At 37.8% G+C, this 23,241-nt stretch overlaps 1 protein-coding gene across 1 annotated transcript in view; it reads left to right on the forward strand.

Moving 5' to 3' along the window:
* Window positions 1-23,241, forward strand: part of PLD1 (phospholipase D1) — a 149,757-nt gene that overhangs the window by 62,141 nt on the left and 64,375 nt on the right. The window contains exons 10-14 of the mRNA XM_019624322.1: window positions 7,853-7,934; window positions 14,567-14,677; window positions 16,582-16,779; window positions 17,885-18,098; window positions 18,687-18,800. Of these exons, the coding sequence (XP_019479867.1) occupies window positions 7,853-7,934; window positions 14,567-14,677; window positions 16,582-16,779; window positions 17,885-18,098; window positions 18,687-18,800 (719 nt within the window). The remainder of the gene's footprint in view (window positions 1-7,852; window positions 7,935-14,566; window positions 14,678-16,581; window positions 16,780-17,884; window positions 18,099-18,686; window positions 18,801-23,241) is intronic.

The following is a 23,241-nucleotide window of genomic DNA, read 5'->3' on the forward strand; positions in this document are numbered from 1 at the left end:
ACTCATTTAGCTCTTGGGAAACTTTATTCCTGGAGTTGGTGTAGGCTTTGTAGTCTGACTTTAGTTCCAATTACCCATCTGCCTGTACAGTTAAAAACCATTGCAGATGCTAACACTGACTACAATGGAAATGTTTAAAATGTGTTTTCCTTCTAAGAACTTAGTTGCTTGAAATGCCCCTATTTTTCCCTATCCTGTTTCCTTCCAAATGTTACCTTATATATGAACTGTGAAAATATCGTAATTTCCTCCTAATTCTAGTTTTTGAGAGGAAAGGAGAGTAGTTAGGAATGTGAATTCATCTTCTTCTACTGTTTTGCCTCAGTGATATGAAACTATAATTTTAGGGCACACTTTGCCAACTTGGGCACTACTGACATTTTAGGCCAGATAATTCTTTGTTGTGGGGTGTTGATCGGTGGATCATAGGATGTTTAGCACCATCAATATTCCTGGCTTCTAGGTGACAATAGTAAAACTCCAGTGGTGATAACCAAAATGTCTTTACACATTGCCAGATGTCCCCTGGGGGACAAAGTCTCTCTTGGTTGAGAATCATTAATCTAGAGTCAATAAATGAGGTATATGATGGTCAGTACTTCTACAAATCTATTTATTCTCATGTTTATGGAGGAGCGCTTAATCCTAGCCTTTCTGTTCTTGCTAAATTTTGTCTCTTTAGTCAGTTACCAGGAATAAAACAAAGTTTCCTATAGGACCTATCTCTTTAGTTGAATACTTTCTAAATGCTTATGAGAATAAATTCAAGTTTGATGGGTTTTACTATATTCTTTTAAAAAATATTTCTGAAAGTTTGACGAAGACATGAGACTGAAAATAGTTTTTGTATTGAGCCCATGTTTTCATGTTTTATGCAAGAAAATAATATCCCCTTTCAAGGTTCTGAACACTAAAATACGGGCTCATATTTAAACATCTAAAGAGATGGAGCCCTGAATGTCTTCTCTTTTACTGTCAGAAAAAAAATAAATCAGGAGGTTATTTCTTTTTCATAATTGCACTAAGATAACATCTTATTACAATACTCCCTTTGAAATAAAACCTTTGCAGCAACTTCCTTCATAACAAGTGAAGAAAATTCGTGTTATGCAAGTATATTGCAAAAGGGAGCATTCAAAAATACTCCCTTAGTGTTACAAACCCTGATAAGTATGGATCTGAGAGAGTGATAAGAGTGATAGTTAGAGAATACACATGCCCTTTGGAAACTTCTAATCTAATTTAAGAGACATCATGTACTTAAGTGAAAATGGTATTAATATGTTCTGAAACAATTATTATGCAAGCAAAGGCAGATATAGTGAACTGTGAAACAACCTGGGACCTAGGAGTGCTTAGTTCCTTGATTTTACCACCTACCCGGTCATTTGTTACTTTATTCACTTATTCATTCCAGAGCTATTTGGTGAGCACACATTCTGTGACAGGTCCTTAACCGGGCCATGTGCATATGAAGATGAGTGAGAAGAGCCCGTACCGTATAACTTAGAGTCAGGAAGTCATATGTGAAACAGCAATTGGGGAAAACTCAGCGATGTGGATCGATGTAGCAGAAGGCATGGAGAGAGTACAGAGGAATGGGTAGTGACTGAGCCTGCAGGAGGGACTGCAGAAGCTTCAAGGAAGAAACTGGCTTGGGTCCCAGAGATCGAGTTGGCCAGTTGAAGACACGTGAATGTTTTATGCAGAGGGATAGCCAGGACCAAGGCATAGAAGTGTGAGCACAGCCGCTTTGGAGGAGGGCAGAGGTTCTGTATAGCCTAAGCATAGCATTCTTTGGGATGGTGGTTGGAGATGACACTCAAAGGATGGGTTAGGCCCAAATTGTGAAGGGCACTGGGTGAGCTGCAGAGGAGTTGGCACTTGATCCCGTAAACCCTGGGAACCACTAAAAATATTTGAGCTTGGGAGCTTTAATCAAATTTGTTTTCTAAAAGGGACCACTCTGGTGATGGTATAGAAGATGAATTGAACAGTGGCTCTAGAGACCATTTAGCAAGCTGTTGTGGTACAGGAAAGAAATGGTCAGAGTCTCTGCACACACCACCTTAGGGGCCTGACTATTACTAAGTTGGAGCCAGTCATGGTAACCTTTCTAAGGGGTAGTTTCTAAGGCATGGTCGAAGGAACATTAACAATAATAGCTACTACTTGTTGAAGTCTAACTAGATGCCGGGACTGTGTTATAGATGAGAAAAGTGAGAGTCAACGGGGCAGGTCAGGAAGCTGCCCACAGTCACGTGGTCAGGATAGGCCAGAGCTGGCTTGGATCCAGGCACGTCTGCTCCAGACTGCGCAAGTCACGGAGTTGTCACTGGGAGGAGCCAGCAGCTCTGCCTGGTGTCCAAGGTTTCTGTTAGCTCTGAGATTCTTTAACTAAAGACTGAAAAAAAATTTTTTTTAGGCAGTAGATAAAGTAGTAATCAGATTTGGGTAGATTTAGTCAGGAGAAATGTTTTAAAGAGGTACATCCTAAGGTAGACTGTCAAGTTATAAGAGAAAATGCTTTTTTCAACAGCCTGGACTATTTGAAAATTCTGGTGAAGAGTAAAATTCTACCTAAGTGTTTAAAGTATCGAAAGAGATCGTTTCTATATAAATATGAGTGCACATTCTTCACTTGTTTATCTGGATCAAGCAGAAGAACACACGCTTTATGTCTTTTCTGTGCTTGCTACTGTTTCAAATCACTAGAGCACTAACTATCCTGTGTTGGTTGGAGTAAGTTCTAAAATGAGGTCGGAGACCAAGATGTGGCTTCCAGCCCCATAACTGCTGGAACTTAGGACTGACCCCAAAAGCATGGCTCAGCTCAGCTTTCCTCTGGATGATGGTCATTCTGATTAGCACTGCCCAGCAGGGATGGCGCGAGTGTGTTCAGTCTTTGCCCAGATTGGTTCTCTAGAGTCCAGCTTGTCCTGGGTGGGGGTCCCCGTGAGGTCTCCCACAACTTCTGTATTGAGTCTGTGCATGAAATGGGTCAGAGATAGACAGGATTCATAAAATTGGAGCATGAAGAAGAAAAACAATAAATGTTTTTAAAGGGGAGGGGGGCTTATAAAAGGAAAAGAAACAAGACAGGTAAGCAACTGGGCTGGAGACAAAAGCTATCAAGTGAAAAACAAAATCAACATTTCATTCTTGACTGGCTCACAAGCTAAGACTGTTCGAAGTCGGAGAATACATTTAAGTTGATTTTAATGTGTTTTTCAAATGGTGGGTTGCAATTAGTAATTATTTATGAAAACAATTTAGTGGGTGATGATCAGAATATTTTTTTTTAAAGAATAGGATAAGATAGGAAAAGACAAGAAACAGAAGAATAAAGAAAGGTTCAGCTTAAGTGGTAGCAGGACTATTATTTTGAGAGATTTTTATGTCAATAGTAAATGATAGATAGATGAAGTTATTAGGATGGGTAATAATGTATGTTTGTGGATCATGATTTGAAAAGTTTGAAAGCCATTGACTTTCAACAGGGTTGGCAAACTTTTTCTGTAAAGGGCCACATAGTAAATATTTTAGACTTTTCAAGTCACATACAATCTCTGATGCATATTCTTGTGTGTTTGTGCATGTTCAATAATAACTCTTTGAAAATGTAACAACCATTCTTAGCTCATGGGCCATACTAAAACACACTATGGGCCAGATTTGGCTCATGGACCATAGTTTGCCAACCCTTGTCTTAGAAAGTAGATTTAAGCTACTATATTATATTGACACTAAGAGCTATGTGTACAGTTAACTTTTTAAGAAACTGTCAATCTGCTTTTCAAAGTGGTTGTACCATTTAACTTTCCCACCAGCAATGTATGAAAGTTCCAGTTCCTCCTCCTCATGGCTAGCACTTGGTATTGTCATCTTTTTTTAATGTTAGCCATTCCAAAGGGTATGTAGTAGTGTCTCGTGTAGTTTTAATTTGCATTAGCAACCTATTTTCAAGTTAAGTATATTTTCTTGTGATTTTTGAACATTTATTTGGCTTTTTAAGAAACATGTTCAAATACTTTTTTCCCTTTTTTATTGGACTGTCTCCATTATTATTGAGTTGTAAGAGATTGTTATACATTCTAGTTACAAGTTGTTCCCTTCATTCTGTCCTCCATAATTTTTTATGAGAAATTTACAGTCCTTTGAATCATTGTTCCCCTCTAAAGAAAGCATTGTTTTTCTTCTGGATGTTTTCAACATTTTCTCTCTGTTTTTAGTTTTCAACAGTTGAATTATGATGTTTGAGTTTTCCCCGTTTGGGGTTCACTAAGCTTCTTGGGTCTGTAGGTTTATGTCATTAACCAAACTTGAGAAGTTGTCAGCCATTATTTCTTAAACCTTTTTCTGCACTTCCCTCTTTCTCCTCTCCTTCTCAAGATCTGTTCATTTCTTTCTTGCAATCTTTTCTTCTCTTTGTTATTCAGATTAGATAATTTCAATTTATCTATCTTTAAGCTCTCTGAATCTTTCCTTTGTCACTTCTGTTCTGGTATTGAGCCTATCTAGGGAGAGTTTGTGTGTTTTTGGTAGTTGTATTTTTCAGTTTGAAAATTTCTCTTTGGCTCTTCTTTATGTCTTTTCTTTGCTGAGATTTTCTGTCTTTCCTTTCATTTTAAGGGTTTTCAATCTTTGTTGAAACATTTTTATAACATTGAACAAAGAATTAAAGTAATTAATTCCAATTAGTTACTTTAATTGGCATTAGTAACTAATTGGCATTAATAACTAATTAGTAACTAATTGGCATTAGTAACTAATGCCAATTATCTCATTGGCATCTGTTGATTGTCTTCCTGAAACTTGAGGTTTTTCTGATTCTTTGTAGACCAAGTAATTTTTTATTCCATTCTGGAAGTTTTGAATATTACTGTGACTCTGGATCTTATTTAAATCTTATAGAGAATGTTGATATTTTTGTTTTAGCAGGCAACTGGCCCAGTTGGGGTCCAGCACAATGTTCCAACTAGTCTTGGTGTTTTTAATGCCAAGTTTTGTTTTCAAAGCCTTTGCAGTGCTGTTCAGATCTGTCCCCCATGTGCTCCACCTAGTGGCCAATTTGGGAAATGCTCTATTTCTTAGTCGTCAAACTCTGGTATAACAAACAGTTTTGGATCAAATCCATGCGTGGGCAGTTGGGAATGAGCTAGAAGTCATAAACAACTTTATAGGGTTGCTTTCCTGAGTTTCTTCCTCTCCACGATCTCCCCCCTAGGTTTGGTTCCCTGCGGCTTCCCTTTTCAGTCCTCTAGCTAGAAAAGGTGGAGCTTTATTTACCCTGCTCTGCCAACACACCTTCTGCAGTGACACCTGTCCACAGCCAAGCAGTGGATATTTACAGTGTCCTCTTGGAACCTCTTTTCCAATTGGGGAGGAAAGTCCCACTCCCTCAGAGTTTTTGGAGCCTGAGGACCCCTCTCTACTACCCCTCACACTGCCCGAATAGCCCCCTCATTCTCCTCAAGCCTAAACTGGAGGACTTCTCCTGAAATTGTCTCTATCCGGGCCACTGCCCTTTTTAGGCTCTCCCTCCAGGCTGAGGCATCAGAGTAGGAGAAACAACAACAACAACAACAACAACAAGTAAACACACACACACACACACACACACACACACACACACAGTAAAATCACTACAGGTTAGATGGTGTCAGATTTTGTTCTTCTTCAATATTGAGCCTCCCAGCTCATGAATACTGTATATTGCTCCATTTATTTAGGTTTTATTTAATTTTCCTCAGCAATGTTTTATATTTTCTTTATTCAGATCTTGCACACATTTTGTTAAGGTTATCACTAAGTAATTCATGTTTTTGGATGCTATTGTAAATGGTACTTTTAAAAATTCATGTTTCAGTTGTTTACTGATGGAATATAGAAATACAATTGATTTTTAAAAAAATATTGCTTTTGTATACTACAGCCTTGCTTAATTCACTTATTAGTGCTGGTAGCTTTTTTTGTAGATACTTTATGATTTTCTCCATAGATGATCATAGATGTGTGAATAATAACAGTTTTACTTTTTCCTTTCTAATCTGTAGGCCTTTTATTTTACTTTATTTATTTTATTTTATTTTATTTGCCTTATTGCATTGGCTAAGTCAGGGGTTGGCAAACTTTTGAGATGAAAGAGCCAATCCTGTCCCTTACAACAATTTAAAAATTATTCGAGAGCCATAAAACAAATGAAATCTCCATTATGTGAATAATATCCTTTAAAAAATTTATAAATGAAACTATGATAGTTTTATTTTCATTTTCAATTTTACTTCAGAGTCACATGTGGCTCGCGAGCTGCAGTTTGCTGACCCCTGGGCTAGGTTCATCAGTAAAATGTTGATTAGAAGTGATGAGAATGGACATATTTTTCCTTGTTCTCAGTTATAGGAGAAAAACATTTAGTCTTTCATTATTACTTATCTTCAGTAACATCTTACAGTTATAACTGTCATCACTTTTTTGTTTCTTATTGGTGCACATAGTAATGATGCATCTTGCAATCATTGCTGCCCTAGGTTCAATGAAATGCAGTATTATACAATTTTTTGAGCTTTGTTTACCTAACAATTATTTAGTAAAGATCCTGACACCCTGATGCTTGTGCGTTATAGCTGCTCTCTCCTTGCCACTGTTTATACTTTGTTTATAGCATCATTGTCAGTCTTTTACCTTTTTTATAATCCTGACAATTGAGAGCTCCTTGAAAACTATCTTAAGATCCTCCATAATATCTAGTAGGATGTTCTGCATAGAGGGTACACAATGCTTGTATATTAAAAAGAGGATAAGAAAGACTTAATTGCTGAGCATAGCATTAGAGGTGGCCTCCAAGCCGAAGTCCTCTGAGTCCATCCATAATTAATGCGTACATCAAAAAATTGCAAGTATGTGCATGCTGTTGGGCACGTCTTATCTTCTGTGAGCTACCACGTACAGATTTAACCTAGACACTGACTTTAGAACTCAACCCCAAGGGGAAAAGTGACTCTCCTGTACACTTAGCTGCCTGTGACATTACTAAAGAGAAGAGCCCAGGGGTCCATTCTCACATTGGAAACATTTTTTCTGTCAGCAAACCTGCCTCCTTGCTCAGAAGGACCCAGGTTCCATGGCCACTGCTCCTTTGTACAGGAAGTCAGTGTTTATGTTTATCAATGAGGACACTTTGGGGTTGGATTAACAGAATGCTCATCTGAAGGTGGCTTAAACAGTGAGGATTTATTTGTGTCACTTAACAAGATATCCAAAAGCTGGTAGAGCGGTCTTGTGATTTCAGGGTTCTGGTCCTCCTCTTAGAATTTAAATATGGCTGCACCTCTCTAAGCATCTTAGCACCATACAATATATATCCTAAAGCTGCTTTGCCTGCGTTGAGTGAATGTGTGTCTCCTTCTCATCAAAGAAGAAAAATTTTCCCATTAACCCCATGTGTACCTCACTGTCCAGGACAGTGTAACATTGCGCTCTAGCTGCACAGGTATCTGGGGAAGCAAGTATGTAGAATATTCACACTCTGTAGTGGAAGGTAGACTCTGACAGCGAGGAAGGAGAAGGTGGAGAATGGCTGCCGGCTGGACAACCAGTAGTATCTGAATGCGTGTGTGTATGTGTGCATATGCGAGTAAGATCTATACATGTAGGGAGAAACCTAGAGTGACTTTTGGTATATGGATAAAGGCGCTTGTTCCATCTAAATTTGTATGTGGACTCACAGCAGAACTGTGGATGACCCGCCACAGTGGAGGGTGATGACGGCATTTGGGCTAAAATTGCCTTTGTTTTCTATGATACAATCAGAACCTCAGATTTTTAGTTACTTGAAATTTTGTGATTTCAGGTTGAGTCCAGAAATCTTCCTGAAACGCCCAGTGGTTGAAGGAAATCGTTGGAGGTTGGACTGCATTCTTAAACGAAAAGCAGTATGTACTTTCCAAACAAATACCGATATGACTTCTTAAATGTTTATTGCCTCTGAAACACCTTTTCTTTTTTAAAGTCCTTCATATATATGTCTAACGTTTTTTTTTTTAGCAGTTTGACAAAACATAGAATACGTAACCATTTTCATTTGATTCTGATTTTTTTCCTGTTACTCTTGAGTCCATAGCATTTTAGCCTAATTCACAGCATGGATAATATTAACAATTCTAATTTTTATTTTTTAATCAGTTATAGGCAGTTAATTTTATAGGCAAAAGCTTGTAATCTGATTTCATCACTGAATAATAAGTGATGAAATGAAACATAGCATTTCATTTTATTGACTATTCTGTTATTTGAGCAAAAGACCAAGTTGTCGGAGATTCTAGTCAGATGGGGCCAAGCTGATGTTAAAAAATATGAAAGAGGGGGGACATTAAAAATCGGCACTGTTTTGGTTTCAGTTTTGGGACAGTTCTTGGTAATAATATGAAATTGTTTCTGCAGTCGACCTTGTAGATTCTGGGTGACCATTGACTTTCTTGTTATAAAAAGTAAATAAGTGAAGCAATCAATATAGGTTCACCAATGACTACTTTACATTCATATGGCTAATGAATTTTTGTATGTGGTTGGCCCCTCAACCAAGTTCAATTCAATTCAGTTAGAATAAATCTGGATTTATTATTAGTCATGTCCAAATTGGGGAATCCTAGCCTTTTCACTATTATTTGAAACTGTCTTAATCCTTTTCTTATTCTATCATTAAGCATTTTAGCAGAATTTGTAGATCTTAAGTAATTAGGGTTAGCATTTTTCTGTTTCTCATAGCCTTCACTCATTTCTTTCTTCCCATCCTTGACATTCCCCTACCCTGTTTGTTCCCATTCACTTTTTCCTCTCCTTTCAGTGTCTTTTCCCATGACTTTACTTTATGGTTTCTGCAAACATCCGTAATATAGTCAGAACTTGCTGCTAATATTGAAAGAAGAAGCTGATCATCTTTATTTCAGACATGTTTTACCAAACAGCATCATTTTCATGGCTAGTCTAATTTGTTGTCTCAACCAAATTCTACTCACAAAATTGGAAATTCTGGTCTCGAAAAGCATTATTTGCATATTTATTAAATAATTCAGCATACAATTACTGGGTGTCTCCTGTGAGCTAGGTACTAATTACTAAAGGTGCCATCTATGTGAATAGGATTCCATCTCTGTCCGTGGATAGCTTGCTAAAGGACTCGTGTCCTGGGCTCAGTCCTAGACTTACCAAACTTCTTTCTCTGTATTGAATGGGCTATAACTTCCTTCATGTTTCTCTCTGTGGAATGGCACCTTTCCCATTTCTCCTCAGGAGTGCATTTTAATGTTTTTTCAGCCTTGCCTCACAATTGTCAATCATGCTAGTTAATCCTGTCCTCATAGTACTTATCCAATTGCTGTTTTAGATTTCAGTCAATGTGTTTGTTGCATGCCTACTGTGTGCAGGGCTTAGCTAATCATATGGGGATGCACATAAATAAAAAACGTAATTCTTGACCTGAAAGAGCTTAAAAATCTGCACAAGGGTCAGTTGGGTACAAAGACAGCGCCAAGATTCAAAGGCAGATGGGAGAGCATTGGCTAGGTCTGGTGGGGAAACCCCTCACAACAAGAGGGATTTAGGATGGGCAAAAAAATTAAAAAGAAGAAGTTTCTAGGCGTAGGAAATGTGGTGAGGAAATATTCTGGAAGCAGCAATTCAGAAGGCTTTGCCAGTTATAGTATGGTGACAAAGTTGATTACCCCTGAGTGGGTAGGATGGGTGATCAAGCAGGGAAGGCAGGCTGCTGCTAAGATAAGGAGGTTTTGTGAGCCAAGCCAGTGATTTGGACTTCATGGAATATAGTGGGGAGTTACTGTGGGGGCGTGTGATGGATGAAGGGTGATCTGATCAAAATGAATATGAGAGTGGGAGGAACGGGGAAAGACTCAGATTCAGAGAGCAAAATTTCTGATCACTTGAGACTGAGATGCCTACAGGACATCTAAGTAAACTCTTAGAGCAGGACTCAGGGGAAGATCCTACAGGCCTGATCCTCTACCTCATGTGAGACGACATGTGTTTGTTGACTCCCCTCAGCGTTACCTGTCCAGGTGCCTTTTCTGTCACTAGCATGGCTTCCTTTGTTTTGCCTTTATGGTCTATGAGCCCTGGTGAGGTCCCAGGTGAATGCCATGGTCAAGTAAATATTATTGCCTGATAATGGTGCTTGGTTTTAATTTCATCCACTTCCTGAAACGTGTAATTTTTAAATTGCACATAATGATTTTAAAAATTTCCCAAGGAAATAGTAATACTACGAAATATTAATTTCTCAGTGGTACATTTAGCAACATTGTTCTCCTTTAATCTAGCTCCGACATATTATTTTGTCATAAATTTTTAACATTTGGATCATTCCAAACTGACATTTCATATGCTCATAAATACTACTTCACATAAATAATTTAGTTTCTGAAAGCCACTAGCTTCACAAAGTAGTGGGTAGAGAATGACATTTATTCTTGCATTACTGGGTCCCAGATGTTCACAGTGTTGATTAAAATAATTTTTTTTCTTCTATCTGATTGTACAGACTTTTTTGGAAGAAATTTAGTGTCTCTGCCTCATAGCCAACATATAGGCAAACATCTCTTATAATGGCTATTTTATTAGGGAAAAAATAGAATATTTTGTTTCTCTGGTTATAACCAAGTTGATATTTCCCTGTTTCATTGGCCTTCAGACATGCAATGTCATCATTTAAAATAGCCTAAGCCAGCCTTGGGTGGCAGAGTGTTTACAACTCAAATCAGCATCCCAGGGTTTTCTACAGTCTGGCATTTAATGTACTAAGAGGTGCGATAAGTTGCATCATAGTTCTGGTGACCATATCCTTGTATCCAATTTGTGTATTTCAACCTTAGAAATATGTGATACTTCTAATGAGACTTGCACCAAAAGAAATTTCAAGTGCAGCAATTTGCAAACTTACAGAAAAAAGTTTAGGTCCGCAGGGGGGGATTTTTGTTATTTAATTTCTTACTGTCCTGGACCACAAGGCTCATTGTAGAGCTGCAACCAGTGAGCAATAGGAGGGAAAGATGTCCCAGCTTGTCAAGTGAGACGAATAATCACATTTCCACACAGAACAATCAAAGGGGAGCTTATCAAAGTGGGGTCCTATAAGGGCATGGCAGGGAAGGGGTCAAGGGACATTCAACCTTAAGGACTGTGTTTTAAATAAAACTGGTAAAAAAAAAAAAAAGAAAAGAAAAGAAAAAGAAAAAAGGCATACAAGCATTTGTACTCTTACATCCCAATGCTGCCTGCATTGAAATGGTGAGGATACAATTTCTTTGTCTCTTTTACTTTCATTTTCCTAAAATATTGCATCCCCTGCAGAAGTCCTTGACAAGTGATAAAATTAACAATTATCCTGTAGCTGTACAAACTAAGCTATCTTCGAGCAGTGGACAAAGTTGGCTGCATCTGGAAAATATTTTGGCCACGGTAACTGGGAACAATCAGAGAAAAACCTGGCTCAGAAACAAAGTCTCTTGAGTTCAACTATGAAAATCTTTTTATTTTGCTTGTATTCACATGTATTATGTCTGTGTGAAACCCCTATAATGTTTGTTCTACTTAATTAAAAACTGATTAGAAAAGAGGACAGAACTTTCATCTTTGGAAATTTAGTCAGGCTCCATGAAGTTTATTCTGTGGAACATTTTGGGTAGTTGACTTCAACAGAGGTAAGAAACTTGACGTTGCTTAGTCAACTCCAGGCCATCTGTTCTACTTCCCCTCTCTAAGCAAAAGTGATTTCCCCGAGGGTCACTAAAAGGCATTGGTAAAACAGTAGATGTTTCAAAAGTGTATTTTTTAAATTACAGAATTAACATCAGCTCTTTGCTTTCTCACTTGTCTTTCATTTTGCACAAACATTTCCACCATTTCGTAGAAGTCTTCACTGCTATGACCCAACAAATGCCTTCGTTCCCAAGAAACATTTTCTCCTTTGCCCTTTATAAAAGTATAGAGTTTATGGTATAGTGTTGTAATACCTTGATCAAAAGAAGAGGAATTTATCGCTTTATTATCCCAGAACTGTCACTAATTAACTATTTATTGTGGACATGGGTGGTTAAGTAAATAATTGTAAACCTGACTGCATAAAAGTGAACTTTTTATTTTTAATTACTTCCTTATTATCCATTTATTTGTATTGAAGCTAAAAAGAATTATAAGTCTCCACCCTATTTCCTTTAGAGTTAATTTATTTCAGTGAGAAAATATACGGTATAGGAGACTATGTCAGGTACTAATAGATGGAAGGTAATAATGCAATCCGTTAGCATTAATATCTCATTTCAAAAAATCCATTAGTGATGCAGGTAAATGGAAAATTGTAAGATTTAGGCCAGCTCCTAATTTGCAACTACTGTCCTTTATGAGTAATAATCTCATAAGCCTCAGAAGTAGAATTTCATCCATTTAAAACAAATGAGCCATGATAAAAGATGTCAGGTGGAATGTTCTATAATTCAGGCTGAAATTTTGGACTTTAAACTTTATATCTTTCAATGGGAGGCTGCTTTTTGGAACTGTTATTCAGTGCTGAATTCAAAGATATTCCATTAGCAGAGTGAATATGAACAACAGAGGGAGAAAAATAAAATAATGTTCTAGTTTTCATTTAGGACCCTTGATCAGTGGTTCATTGTAGAGTGCTCACAGGCCATTAGACATTAATCTGTTCTCTTCTTGCCTATACTTTTACTACCTTATTGTTTTACTCAAGTAATAGTTAACATTAATATAATATAAATATAATATAAAAAGCAAGTTCCAAAAGTCAGAGAAATAGACTTTTAACCAGAGAAATGGAATTACATATATGTTTTTATCTTTTTTTTAAGAGCAAGAGTGGGTCTTCTTGTAGTACTCACATTTTCTTAATGCAGCCCAGAACATAAATCTAGCGTGCCCCTCCAGAAATGCATACACTTTGCGGATATTGCTAATACCAAGAAAGATAGTGTTAGTATATTGAGGTGATGTATTATTATAAGGCTTTAGAGGCCAAAATAATGCTACTTAATACCAGCAGAGCAATACTGAGAAATTGTATATGTGTTTGGTTTACTCCACTATTTTATATCCTGCAACCTAAAAATATTAACTCTGGTGTTATTTCACATTTCTACAGCATTGCAAAAATATTCAGGTATTATAAATTAGATGTGTCAGTCCAGTAAGGTTTCTTAAATTTGTGACTTAGATTTTCCCCTTATGAACAATGCCTAATTACCATGGATTATGCATTTAAACTACAACTAAATTATTTTTTGTCACTATAATTTATTAGATATGCCTGCATCTCTAATACTCCAGAAAGTATTATGGAAAAATTCTTGCCTTTAATCTCTGAGATATTAAATGCCTAGGTATAGATACATTATCCAATATGTATGCAGTATGTTTCAGAATGCTTTCAGAGCTGCTGGGTATAGAGAATGCAAATTAAAATGTTGCAAACTGAGAAGCAATACTGAGGATGCAAACCTAAAAAGTGATAAAAGAAGTGGGGGTAAATAAGACAGAGTTTCCTGGAGGAATACATTTTGATTTGTATGTTGGGGGGGGAACCATCTGAGTGGACAGGCCTAAGGGGAGGGATATTCAGGAGTGGGATGATTTAGCATAGGCTAAAACCTTGTCACCACCCAGAACTAGAAAAGAAAATACTAGCACTTTTTTTTTTATTCTATCAGCTGTTGGGCATTGTCTTTTGATGGTTAATATTAATAATGTTATTTGTATAACATGTTAAAGTTTACCAGGCACTTTTGATTTAATTTGACCCTCACAATGGCTTATTTTCTTTTAGATCCAAGATCTCTAGATGGACCTAAATTTGTGTGCTGCTGCTTAAACTCAGGGATTTTTGAATGTTAGAAAAGCTGACTTCTGAAGAAGTCATTTCATTAATGAAATAGACATTCATGATTTCATTATGGGTTAAGAGTGTGAACCAACACATTTATTTTTAAAGATTAAGAAATATTTTTTTCCATTTAAATAATGTTTTAATAAAGAGAAATTCTATGCAAAACACCCCTGGAAACATTTAAGGGATATTTAGTGCAACTTATTGCATCAGAGTTTCTTTATCACTGCTATTTCAATAATTGAAGTATAATAAAAAAAAAATCCAACCCTAAATTTTTAATATGGATCAGGCCCAAGCTTTTTCTCAATGAAAAGTGTTGGGAAGTGTTCACAGGTATAACTCTATCAGACACTTTTAGTAGTTGAGGTTACAATTTCAACCTTCTGACTATACTTGGTCAAATACTGACATCCTCTCTTCATGTGACAAGTTGTTAGGAATGGAAGGGAGATAAATTTTTATTTCTGATATTTGTATCTTAACATACATTTATGTTTTACCTTTTTGTATGGTGTTTTTCATTAAATACTTTATTACACTTGTTTATAGAAGAAAGTGTAGAAAATATAATGTACAGAAAAGAAGAATAAAAAGAAAATCATAACCTACCTGCAGAAATTCACATTCTTCCTGTGTTGTCTCTTGTGACAGCAACAGGGGGTGAGGATCTTCATAATGCTCTACAAAGAGGTGGAACTTGCTCTTGGAATCAATAGTGAGTACAGCAAGAGGACGTTAATGCGTTTACACCCCAACATAAAGGTATGAAGGTTCATCTTGCTGAACCGTGTGTCTTCTTTGTTATTCTGTAGTTTTCCAGTTATGTTTTGCTTTGAACAGTGGTCATCTGTAGTATTTCCTAGTGTATATTTTGAATGAATAGCATCATGTCCTTCTCAGAAACAAAACAAAATAGCGTACTTTCTAATACTTCGGATATTGTTGGAGTCAGTAGAGTTCACATTTCTGCTTCTCTTACCCTGATCATTTAGCAAAAATCACACTTCGTAGAGTTGTTTCAATATGTAAGAGGCCTGTCAAGTTCCCATACTCCTCATTAAGATTATCCTGGAAACTCTGAGATGCGATCTCCCTGTTGTATCATGTGAATACTGATAACAACAAAGAAAGCTCCTCGGGGATTTAAAGTGCTTTTCTTACTAGCACCTCGTATAAAATGCTAATAAAGTAAATAAGCATGATAAGCAATTTGGAAAAAGCTATTTGATATTCTTCCAAAGACATAAAGCCCATCAATAAGTATTGCCCAGTTATTGAGATACATCCTGACAATAAATCAATAAATCTCTACCAGGCTTAAAGTACATAGCAATTATACATTTTGCTTTGCTCAAAAAAGATATTACATGTAAACAGTAACCAAAAGACAGCAGGAGTGGCTATACTAATGTCAGGCAAAATAGACTTTAAATCAGAAAAGTTTATAATAGACAAAGAAGGATATTATATATTAACCAATAGTTCAATGATGTAAGAGAAAACAATTATAAACATTTACGTACCTAATAATGACCATCAAAATATCTAAAGCAAACACTGACAGAATTGAAGGGCAAAATGGCCAGTGGTACAATAATAGTTGGACACTTTAATATCCCACTGACAATAATGGATTGGTATATACGTAGAATACAATATTATTCACTCTTAAGAAGGAAGGAAATTCTGACATGCTAAAACATGGATGAACCTTGAAGACATTATTCTAAGTAAAATAAGCCAGTCACAAAAAGACAAATATTGTGTGATTCCATTTATATGCGATGCCTAGAGTAGTCAGATTCATAGAGACAGAAAATACAGTGCTGGTTGCCAGGGGTTGGAGAAGGAAGGAATTGGGGAGTTAATGTGTAATGGGTATAGAGTTTCACTTTTGCAAAATGAAGAGTTTTGAAGATGCATGGTGATGATTGCACAATATGATCTTAATACCACTGAATGATACACTTAAAAATGGTTAATATGGTAAATTTTATGTTATGTGTGTATTTTACCACAATAAAGAAATATGTTATTAAAAAAACACTCTGCAAAGTTTTTGGAATGTTTCTACTTAAAGACATACAAAAATAGGATAGGTCAGTCTGGGATCATTTAGAGAGAATCCTATTTGAAAGCAGGAAGTTAATAACTCCTCAAAGTACCTTTCAAATCAAGAGCTGACAAAAGATCTATATCCATATGCTTAATATTTCCACTCAATGGCTGCCAAAATATCAATATACTTATTAAAAATGTTGCCAGAGATAGATGCTGGTTAAAAATTTTTGGAGTATTTTAAAAAATAATCCCAGATCTAATCTTTTTAGAGGGGAAGAGGGAATCAGCTATTTCATTGAGTTGACTTTTATTGAAATATATGACCAAACTTCAAGCTAAAGGGCAATTGCCCCAAAATGTAGTATGGGCAGGGATGGGGGGGGGGCTTAAAAAGCAGCTAGGAGTCTTCTGCTAAATACTGAGAATAAAATTAGAAGTTTGGAGATTTTCTTTGGTGTATATGGAACCCATTTTGGTATTTGAATTACAGAAAATGCTATTTAGGGGAGGAAACCAACTTATTTTATTATAATATGAAGGACATTTTTAAAAGCATATTACATGTGGGTATTTTTGTTTTGTTTTGTTTTGTTTTTACTCCCAAGGTGATGAGGCACCCAGATCACGTGTCATCCAGCGTATATCTTTGGGCTCATCATGAGAAACTTGTCATCATCGACCAATCTGTGGCCTTTGTGGGTGGGATCGACCTGGCCTATGGAAGGTGGGATGACAATGAACACAGACTCACGGATGTGGGCAGTGTGAAGCGTGTCACCACGGGACTGTCTCTGGCTTCCCTCGTAAGTAATTCCAAACCTTTACAGAAATGCATAAAGGGGACACACCTCGTGCAAGTATGTATCATAGCGTGGCTTATTGATTGAGTGAGTGAGAGGTGGCGTATCCCTGGAGGAGAAAGGCAGGTTGGGTCAAGCAGATATTCCTGGTTTCAGATACCACCTAGTAACCCTGGAACTTTGCATCTCTTGCTCTCAGTTTCTTCTCTTGTAAGAAGAGGAAACAGATTCGATAGAGCATTTGCTATCTCATAGTCAGCTCCTTTGTTTTCCATATAAATTAAAGATTTACTTCCTATTTGAAAAAAGTTCATAAGTCCTTTGTGGCAATTGGGCTTTAAGTTGAATAAGCAGCCTTATTATACAGATAGCTGCCAAGGTTTTTGGAATATTCCTAGTTAAATGCATGTAAAAATAGGATAGGTCAATCTGAACTCATCTAGGGAATTCTATTTGAAAGCAGGAGGTTAATAACTGCTCAGACTCCCTTTTACACCAAGAGCTGCCAAAATATCTATATGCCTATCTCCATATTATTTCAACTCAAGTGGTGGCCAAAATATCAATACACTTATTAAAACATATGATGAGCTCCATCTTATTTTACTACTGATGGATATGCTGGCAACTTTTCTGGAAAAATGGAGATTGAGTGAATAGGTAATAGGGAGAAGAGTTGGCAGAAAAAGCATTGCTTAATGTTTATCAGAGGAAGAAGTTCAATAGCTAAACAGTGAATGTAACTTATGTAATTGTATTTGAGATAAAAAGATTAATTGGTATGAAATGTCAAGAGTTTGGCCTACCGAAAGAAGAACTATAATACAAAGGCACGGCTGGTATGCCTTTGGTAGTATTTAAACAGCTCCCAAGAATCCTCACTGCCCTGCGTCTGACCTCACACCTTATTGGGTGTCTGTTGCGGAGCAACTTCTATTGTGTGCTGACTTTACAACTCACCTGACTGGAATTAAAGGGCCACACTGCAGTGTGTCTTATGCAGTCTCTCTCTCTCTCTCTCTCTCTCTCTCTCTCTCTCTCTCTCTCTCTCTCTCTTTTTCTCTTCTCTTCTCTTCTCTTCTCTTCTCTTTAAAAATAATTTCCTTAGGCTGAAACATCAGAGTCTATGGAATCCTTAAGCCTCAAAGATAAAAACAAATTTACTAAAAAGCTGCCCATCCGGAAGAGTGTTGATGATACGGATTCAAAACTGAAAGGAATAGGAAAGTCCAGAAAGTTCTCCAAATTTAGCCTCTATCGGCAGCTCCAGAGGCACCACTTGCAAAGCGCGGACAGCGTCAGCAGCACTGAAAGCACCTCCAGTAAGTCCTAGTCTTTGCCCCAAGTGATCTGGACAACGCCCTGTTTCTCCATGGCCAGACACCCTATTCTTGTTTTTAAAACCTGTCTTTCTATAATGGAGTAAAATGAGCAATGCTGAAAGGTCACTAGAGCCTCTTAGTCAATATCATGCCATCTCATGGCTTTGTTGGCCTCATTTTAGAACAGATTTCTTGTTTTATTCACAGAAGTAGTTCTAACAACCATAACACATGCTTCAGATGGTAGCAGAATGACTAAGCATTTATTAAATAATGCCATGTTATAAATGAAAAAAGATAAGCATGAGGAACACTTTATAAAGTTTTCATAGAAGAAATTTCATGTCTATCCCCATCCAGCAATACATCAAGCTTATATCCTCAAACATCAGAAATTTTGCATTTATAAATTTACTGTTCTTTTTTAAACCTGTCTGAGATCCCTGTAATTTTTCTGTTGCACAGAATTTGTGACTGATTTTGTAGCCTTGCCTAGTTTTAACAGCGATCAAACCTGCTTTCCAGTTATAAAACCTGATATATGCACATATTTCTTTGTAAAAAAAAAGAACTCTCAACTTTCTCCAGGTTACTGTAATCACTGTAGAAGTCGTCAGAATTTAATCCATGGTTTAAAGCCCCACTTGAAACTCTTTCGCTCTTCCAATGATTCTGAGCAGGGGCTCGCTAGACCTAATGCTGGTAAGTGATTGTGTGTCACGGCACAACGTGCTTAGGCTTTGGCTGCTGCTGCATGAGCAGAGTGCATTTCTGGATTGGCTTTTTGTTCACACGGTGTTCACGCCACGTACGTTATTGAGAGCAAAGCACGGGAGAGTACACAAGATTCCTGTCCCCCACGAACCTACACTCCAGCACGAAGATAAAACATACCTAATGCAGTACAGTGCCTGGCGCCTGCAGTTCATGGTTTTGTATTGTAGAAGTTCTGTGGAAGGTAGGAGGACTTGTCTGTTGATGAGCCTTTAGAAAGACTTTCATGAGACGGGGACAGTGGAGTTAGGTTTGGAAGTAATTTGATTGGGCCGGTGAGGATAGGAAGGCATTGCAGGGGAAGGAGATGAGGGGAGCAAAAGTCCGGAATGGGAAAGCACCAAGTGCATCAAAATGGTAGAAAATATTGTACATCATTCGGTTGAGATGTGGTCTGTGCTGTAAGACCAGGAAGACATACAGCAGTCACATTTGGACTCCCCAACATAAATAAGGAATTGGACTTCTATTTTGTGAAGAATCTTGATGACCATTGAATGGAGGTTTCATGCTCTCAATGTGAATTCTTTGAAAATTGTCCCCTGATAACCTTTTTCAAGAAGAATCACATACTTGTAAGTTAATCAGGTCTAATCTCCGGTGGTAGGAATGAAGAGGGTTTGGCAGTGGGTCAGATACAGGGACAAGTACTCATCATAATAGATAGCAACTGTAATGCAATCACAAGCCAGTGTTTATGGTGTGCAGGCAGCCTGTCACTGCCCCACGCCCTTGTGGTGCTTGGTTGTAATAGTAGTGTTGTCTCCTTTTTACAGGTGGGGTGACTCAAGGTTAAAGGTGCAAGTGACTTGTGAAATGAAGTTCCAGTTCATCAGCCTCCCAGTGCTCATGATTCATATTTGTGATTTAGCAGAAATGTAGATTACTACACCACGACCTTTTGTTCTAGTGTCGTATTTAGGAGACAACTGAGTTAGAGCCCAGCTAACAGGGCTGGATGTGAGTCATTTGTGGCTGGCAGGAGCTAATGAACTTGATAAATGACCCTGGACGTTGAGCAGTGGCTTCCAGCATTCTTTAGTCTAGGGACCCTGTGGGGTTTTTTGTTTGCTTGTTTGTTTGTTTTTAACTGATTATATAAGAACTAAAGCTCCAATGTAACTATTAAATGAATTTGTATGGTATAAATCATCACATTGATATACATTAAAACATGGATAAGAGTTTGAGGAGACATTTTATTCATTTAACATGCAGCTTTACTTTATGCACATGTGGACTCAGGAACAGTTCACAGTGATTCCTATGTTCCACGGAGCTTCAAAGCCCTGAGACAGGGAACCTGGTGGCCTCTGGGAAGTCCAAGGAGGCAGGTCAGGGTTGAATGCAGGGGCAGATATTAAAAGTAAAGGGTTGGAAACAGGTCCAGGCAGTGCTTTGTAATTCCACGTGTGGCTTTGCTACTTTAGGACTAAAGTTGAAAATGAGATGGAGGAATGAGGTGACGAACCCTGACGTGGAGGGGTCCGAGTTCTGACGGAGCAGTTGTGTTGCTGACAGTAGGATGGGGCAAGTGGAAATGCAGATACAAGCCAGGTGCTGAACACAGTAGGCAATTCAGGCCAATGTCAGGCTGAGCAAGGTGATCTGAGGACACTGATGGGGGTGATTTTCAGGTGCTGATGGAAACATCCCTAATAAACTGGATACTTGTCTAGTGCAGCATTGTTTTATTAAGAGAGAGAGAGAGAGAGAGAGAGAGAGAGAGAAAAGTAAACAGCCTAAATATCCAAGAGTAGGGGGATGGTGAAGAACATAATGAGTGCCTATCCCCTTGAGGGAATTGTGCTCATTAAAAACTAAGTAGGGATAGACAAATAAATATACATGATTCATTTGTTTCATTAAAAAAGTATTTATTGAACTCCTATAATATGCCAGTCACTCTTCTAGGTACTAGGGATTTGGTGAACAAAACAGATGAAGTTCAGTTAACTAGTTGGTGATTAAGGATGGGAATTGTATATATAAATAATTCATCAAACACAATATATCAGGTAGTCAAAATTATCATGGAGAAAAATAGAGCAGAGAAAGGGGGAAGGGCAGAGGGGAGAAGTTACTACTTTATAGCTAGTGGTCAGGGAATTCTTCTCTAAAGAGGGGAGTTTTCAACAGAGATCAAAAGGAAGAGAAGAAAAGGGATAAGAGAAGGTCTGTGGGGAGGGCGTCCCAACCAGGAGGAATAGTGAGTGAAGGGCTGGGAGGCAAGAGGGGACTGCTGTGTTTCAGGAATGTGGCTGGAATGGAGTGGGCTAGTGGACAACGACAGCACGAAGTCAGAGAGGGCTAGGAGGTTTTGTAAGGGCTTGCAGCCCTTGAAAGGATTTTGACTTTTACAACTGAGTGAGACAGAAAGTCATCCCGTGGTCTTGAGTAAAAGACAGACAAGGTCTGACGTGCATTTTTATAGGCTCATTCTTCAGAGCAGACCGGGGTGGCCAGTAGGGACCAGGCAGGTACCAAATACATCTTAGGTGGAGCTCACAGCATTTGCTAATGCACTGCGTGTGGGATATGAGAGATGGAGAGGGCACTGTCCAATAACTACATTAACATACAAATTGAATTTTTTAATATGAAAAAAAAAGGAATTTATGTAAAAAGGGAAGCCAAAGGATAGTTGAGTTCTTCTTGCGCAGTGCTTTGCAAAGTCTGTTCCTTGGACCCTGGTGTTTCTCAGGGGCTCTGAGGAGGATACTGAGCATGTGGGCCCCTGGCCCTCCCACCTCTTTTGGTACCTGATTCAACCAGAACAGTCCTGCTTGTATTGTTTTATATATTGGAGTTCTGTGTGCATTTGTGTTGAAAAAAAAAAAAGTAAGATTCTATTAATAATAAAGGAAGTTTAAAGAGCGTAGCTCTACATGTAAATCATGTAATGACTTAAACGGATATCGACTGGTATGCGTAGGACTTGAAACCCACACTAAGCATAGAGGGACTCTTCATTAGAAATTTGAAACTGAATGTTTGCTTGTGTTAATAACTTCCTGTCTTGAGGATACGCAGTGGAGTAGCTTCTCTGCAATGTTGCTTTCACTTGTATGCAGAAAGCCGTCATGAATTGGGCATCCTAGTGAGCCTTACCAGAGGCGCATGCGAGATCGCTGTGGGTGTTTCAGTAGAAAAACTGCACCCAAATCAGTTCACCTTACATGTAATTAGCAACCATGGTAGGTTTCTGCAGTATGTATTTAAATTCAAAATCACTCAGCCATCTTCAAGGTTTTTTTTTCAAAATTATGTTGTAAGAGGGAGAATTTCAAGTTGACATTACTTTGCTTCATATGATGTTCTTTTAAAAGGACTGAATTTTACTCTTCTTATATTCAGCGATTATTTGCTGATCTTTTCCTGTTAAGCAAGATTAAATATATGGCTGGGATGGGGGGAGTCATTTTGCAGTTTAGTTGAGACAGGCATTTCAAACTCAGATATCTAAACAGGAGGGATAATGAATCGCAGGTTAAGCTATTTTTAGACTTTGTTCTCAGGGATGCAGGGTATAGGGTGTGTAAGACTTATGTTCTCTTGTCAGAGAGCTTATTATCTAATAGATAAGTGTCAGTTTAAAGTATTTTACTAACCTAGTGTCTTAGTGATTCATCAGGGGGAGAGAACCCTACTGACAAGAGTTGTCCGTGAAGCCTTCTCCATAAATGTAAACCCTGATCCACAATTCCAAAAGCCAAAAAAGTTTCAAAAACCAAAATATTTTTTAAAAATTTAACTGATGGAGGGCCCATTTTGGAACTGGCAGAAATTCAGTAGATGGAGACGAAGAATGGGAAAACCAGGCGTTCCAGGTAGATATTATATCATAAGGGACAGATACGGGAAATCCCAAAGGTATTTATTTCAGACCTAGGTGTGCAATCTAGTAAATACGTAGAGGTCTACCATTTCATGCAAAATCCTGGGTGTCATATGTGCTTCAGAAATTAAAAGATTCTGGATTTTAGAAAGGTAATATAATACCTATGCTCTATGTTATGTTTTGCGCCTTGCAGGGTTCAGGGAATACCCTGTAAGTAAATCGTTTATATTTGTGCAACACCAAATGGGATAAATAAAGATAATAACCTCATGTCATTTCAGGTCAGGTGTTGCTAACAAATGAGCTGTGGAAAAACATTTGGTTTTCCAGAGCTTTGGGGTTTTGGAATTGTGGTTAAAGGTTAATCAATGTGTGTAGATTGGGCTGATGGGATATATTTGTACCAATATGGAGGGCCTTGAAAGTCAGGGCCTTGAGACATTGAACTTCATCAACTAAATGTTGGCAAATCTCTGGGGGTTAGGGGGTGGAGGTAGGATTTGGAAGGGAAAGGTATAGGGCAAGTGG

The sequence above is a fragment of the Hipposideros armiger genome, unplaced genomic scaffold, assembly GCF_001890085.2.
Source record: "Hipposideros armiger isolate ML-2016 unplaced genomic scaffold, ASM189008v1 scaffold_584, whole genome shotgun sequence".
In the NCBI taxonomy this organism is placed as follows: Eukaryota; Metazoa; Chordata; class Mammalia; order Chiroptera; family Hipposideridae; genus Hipposideros; species Hipposideros armiger.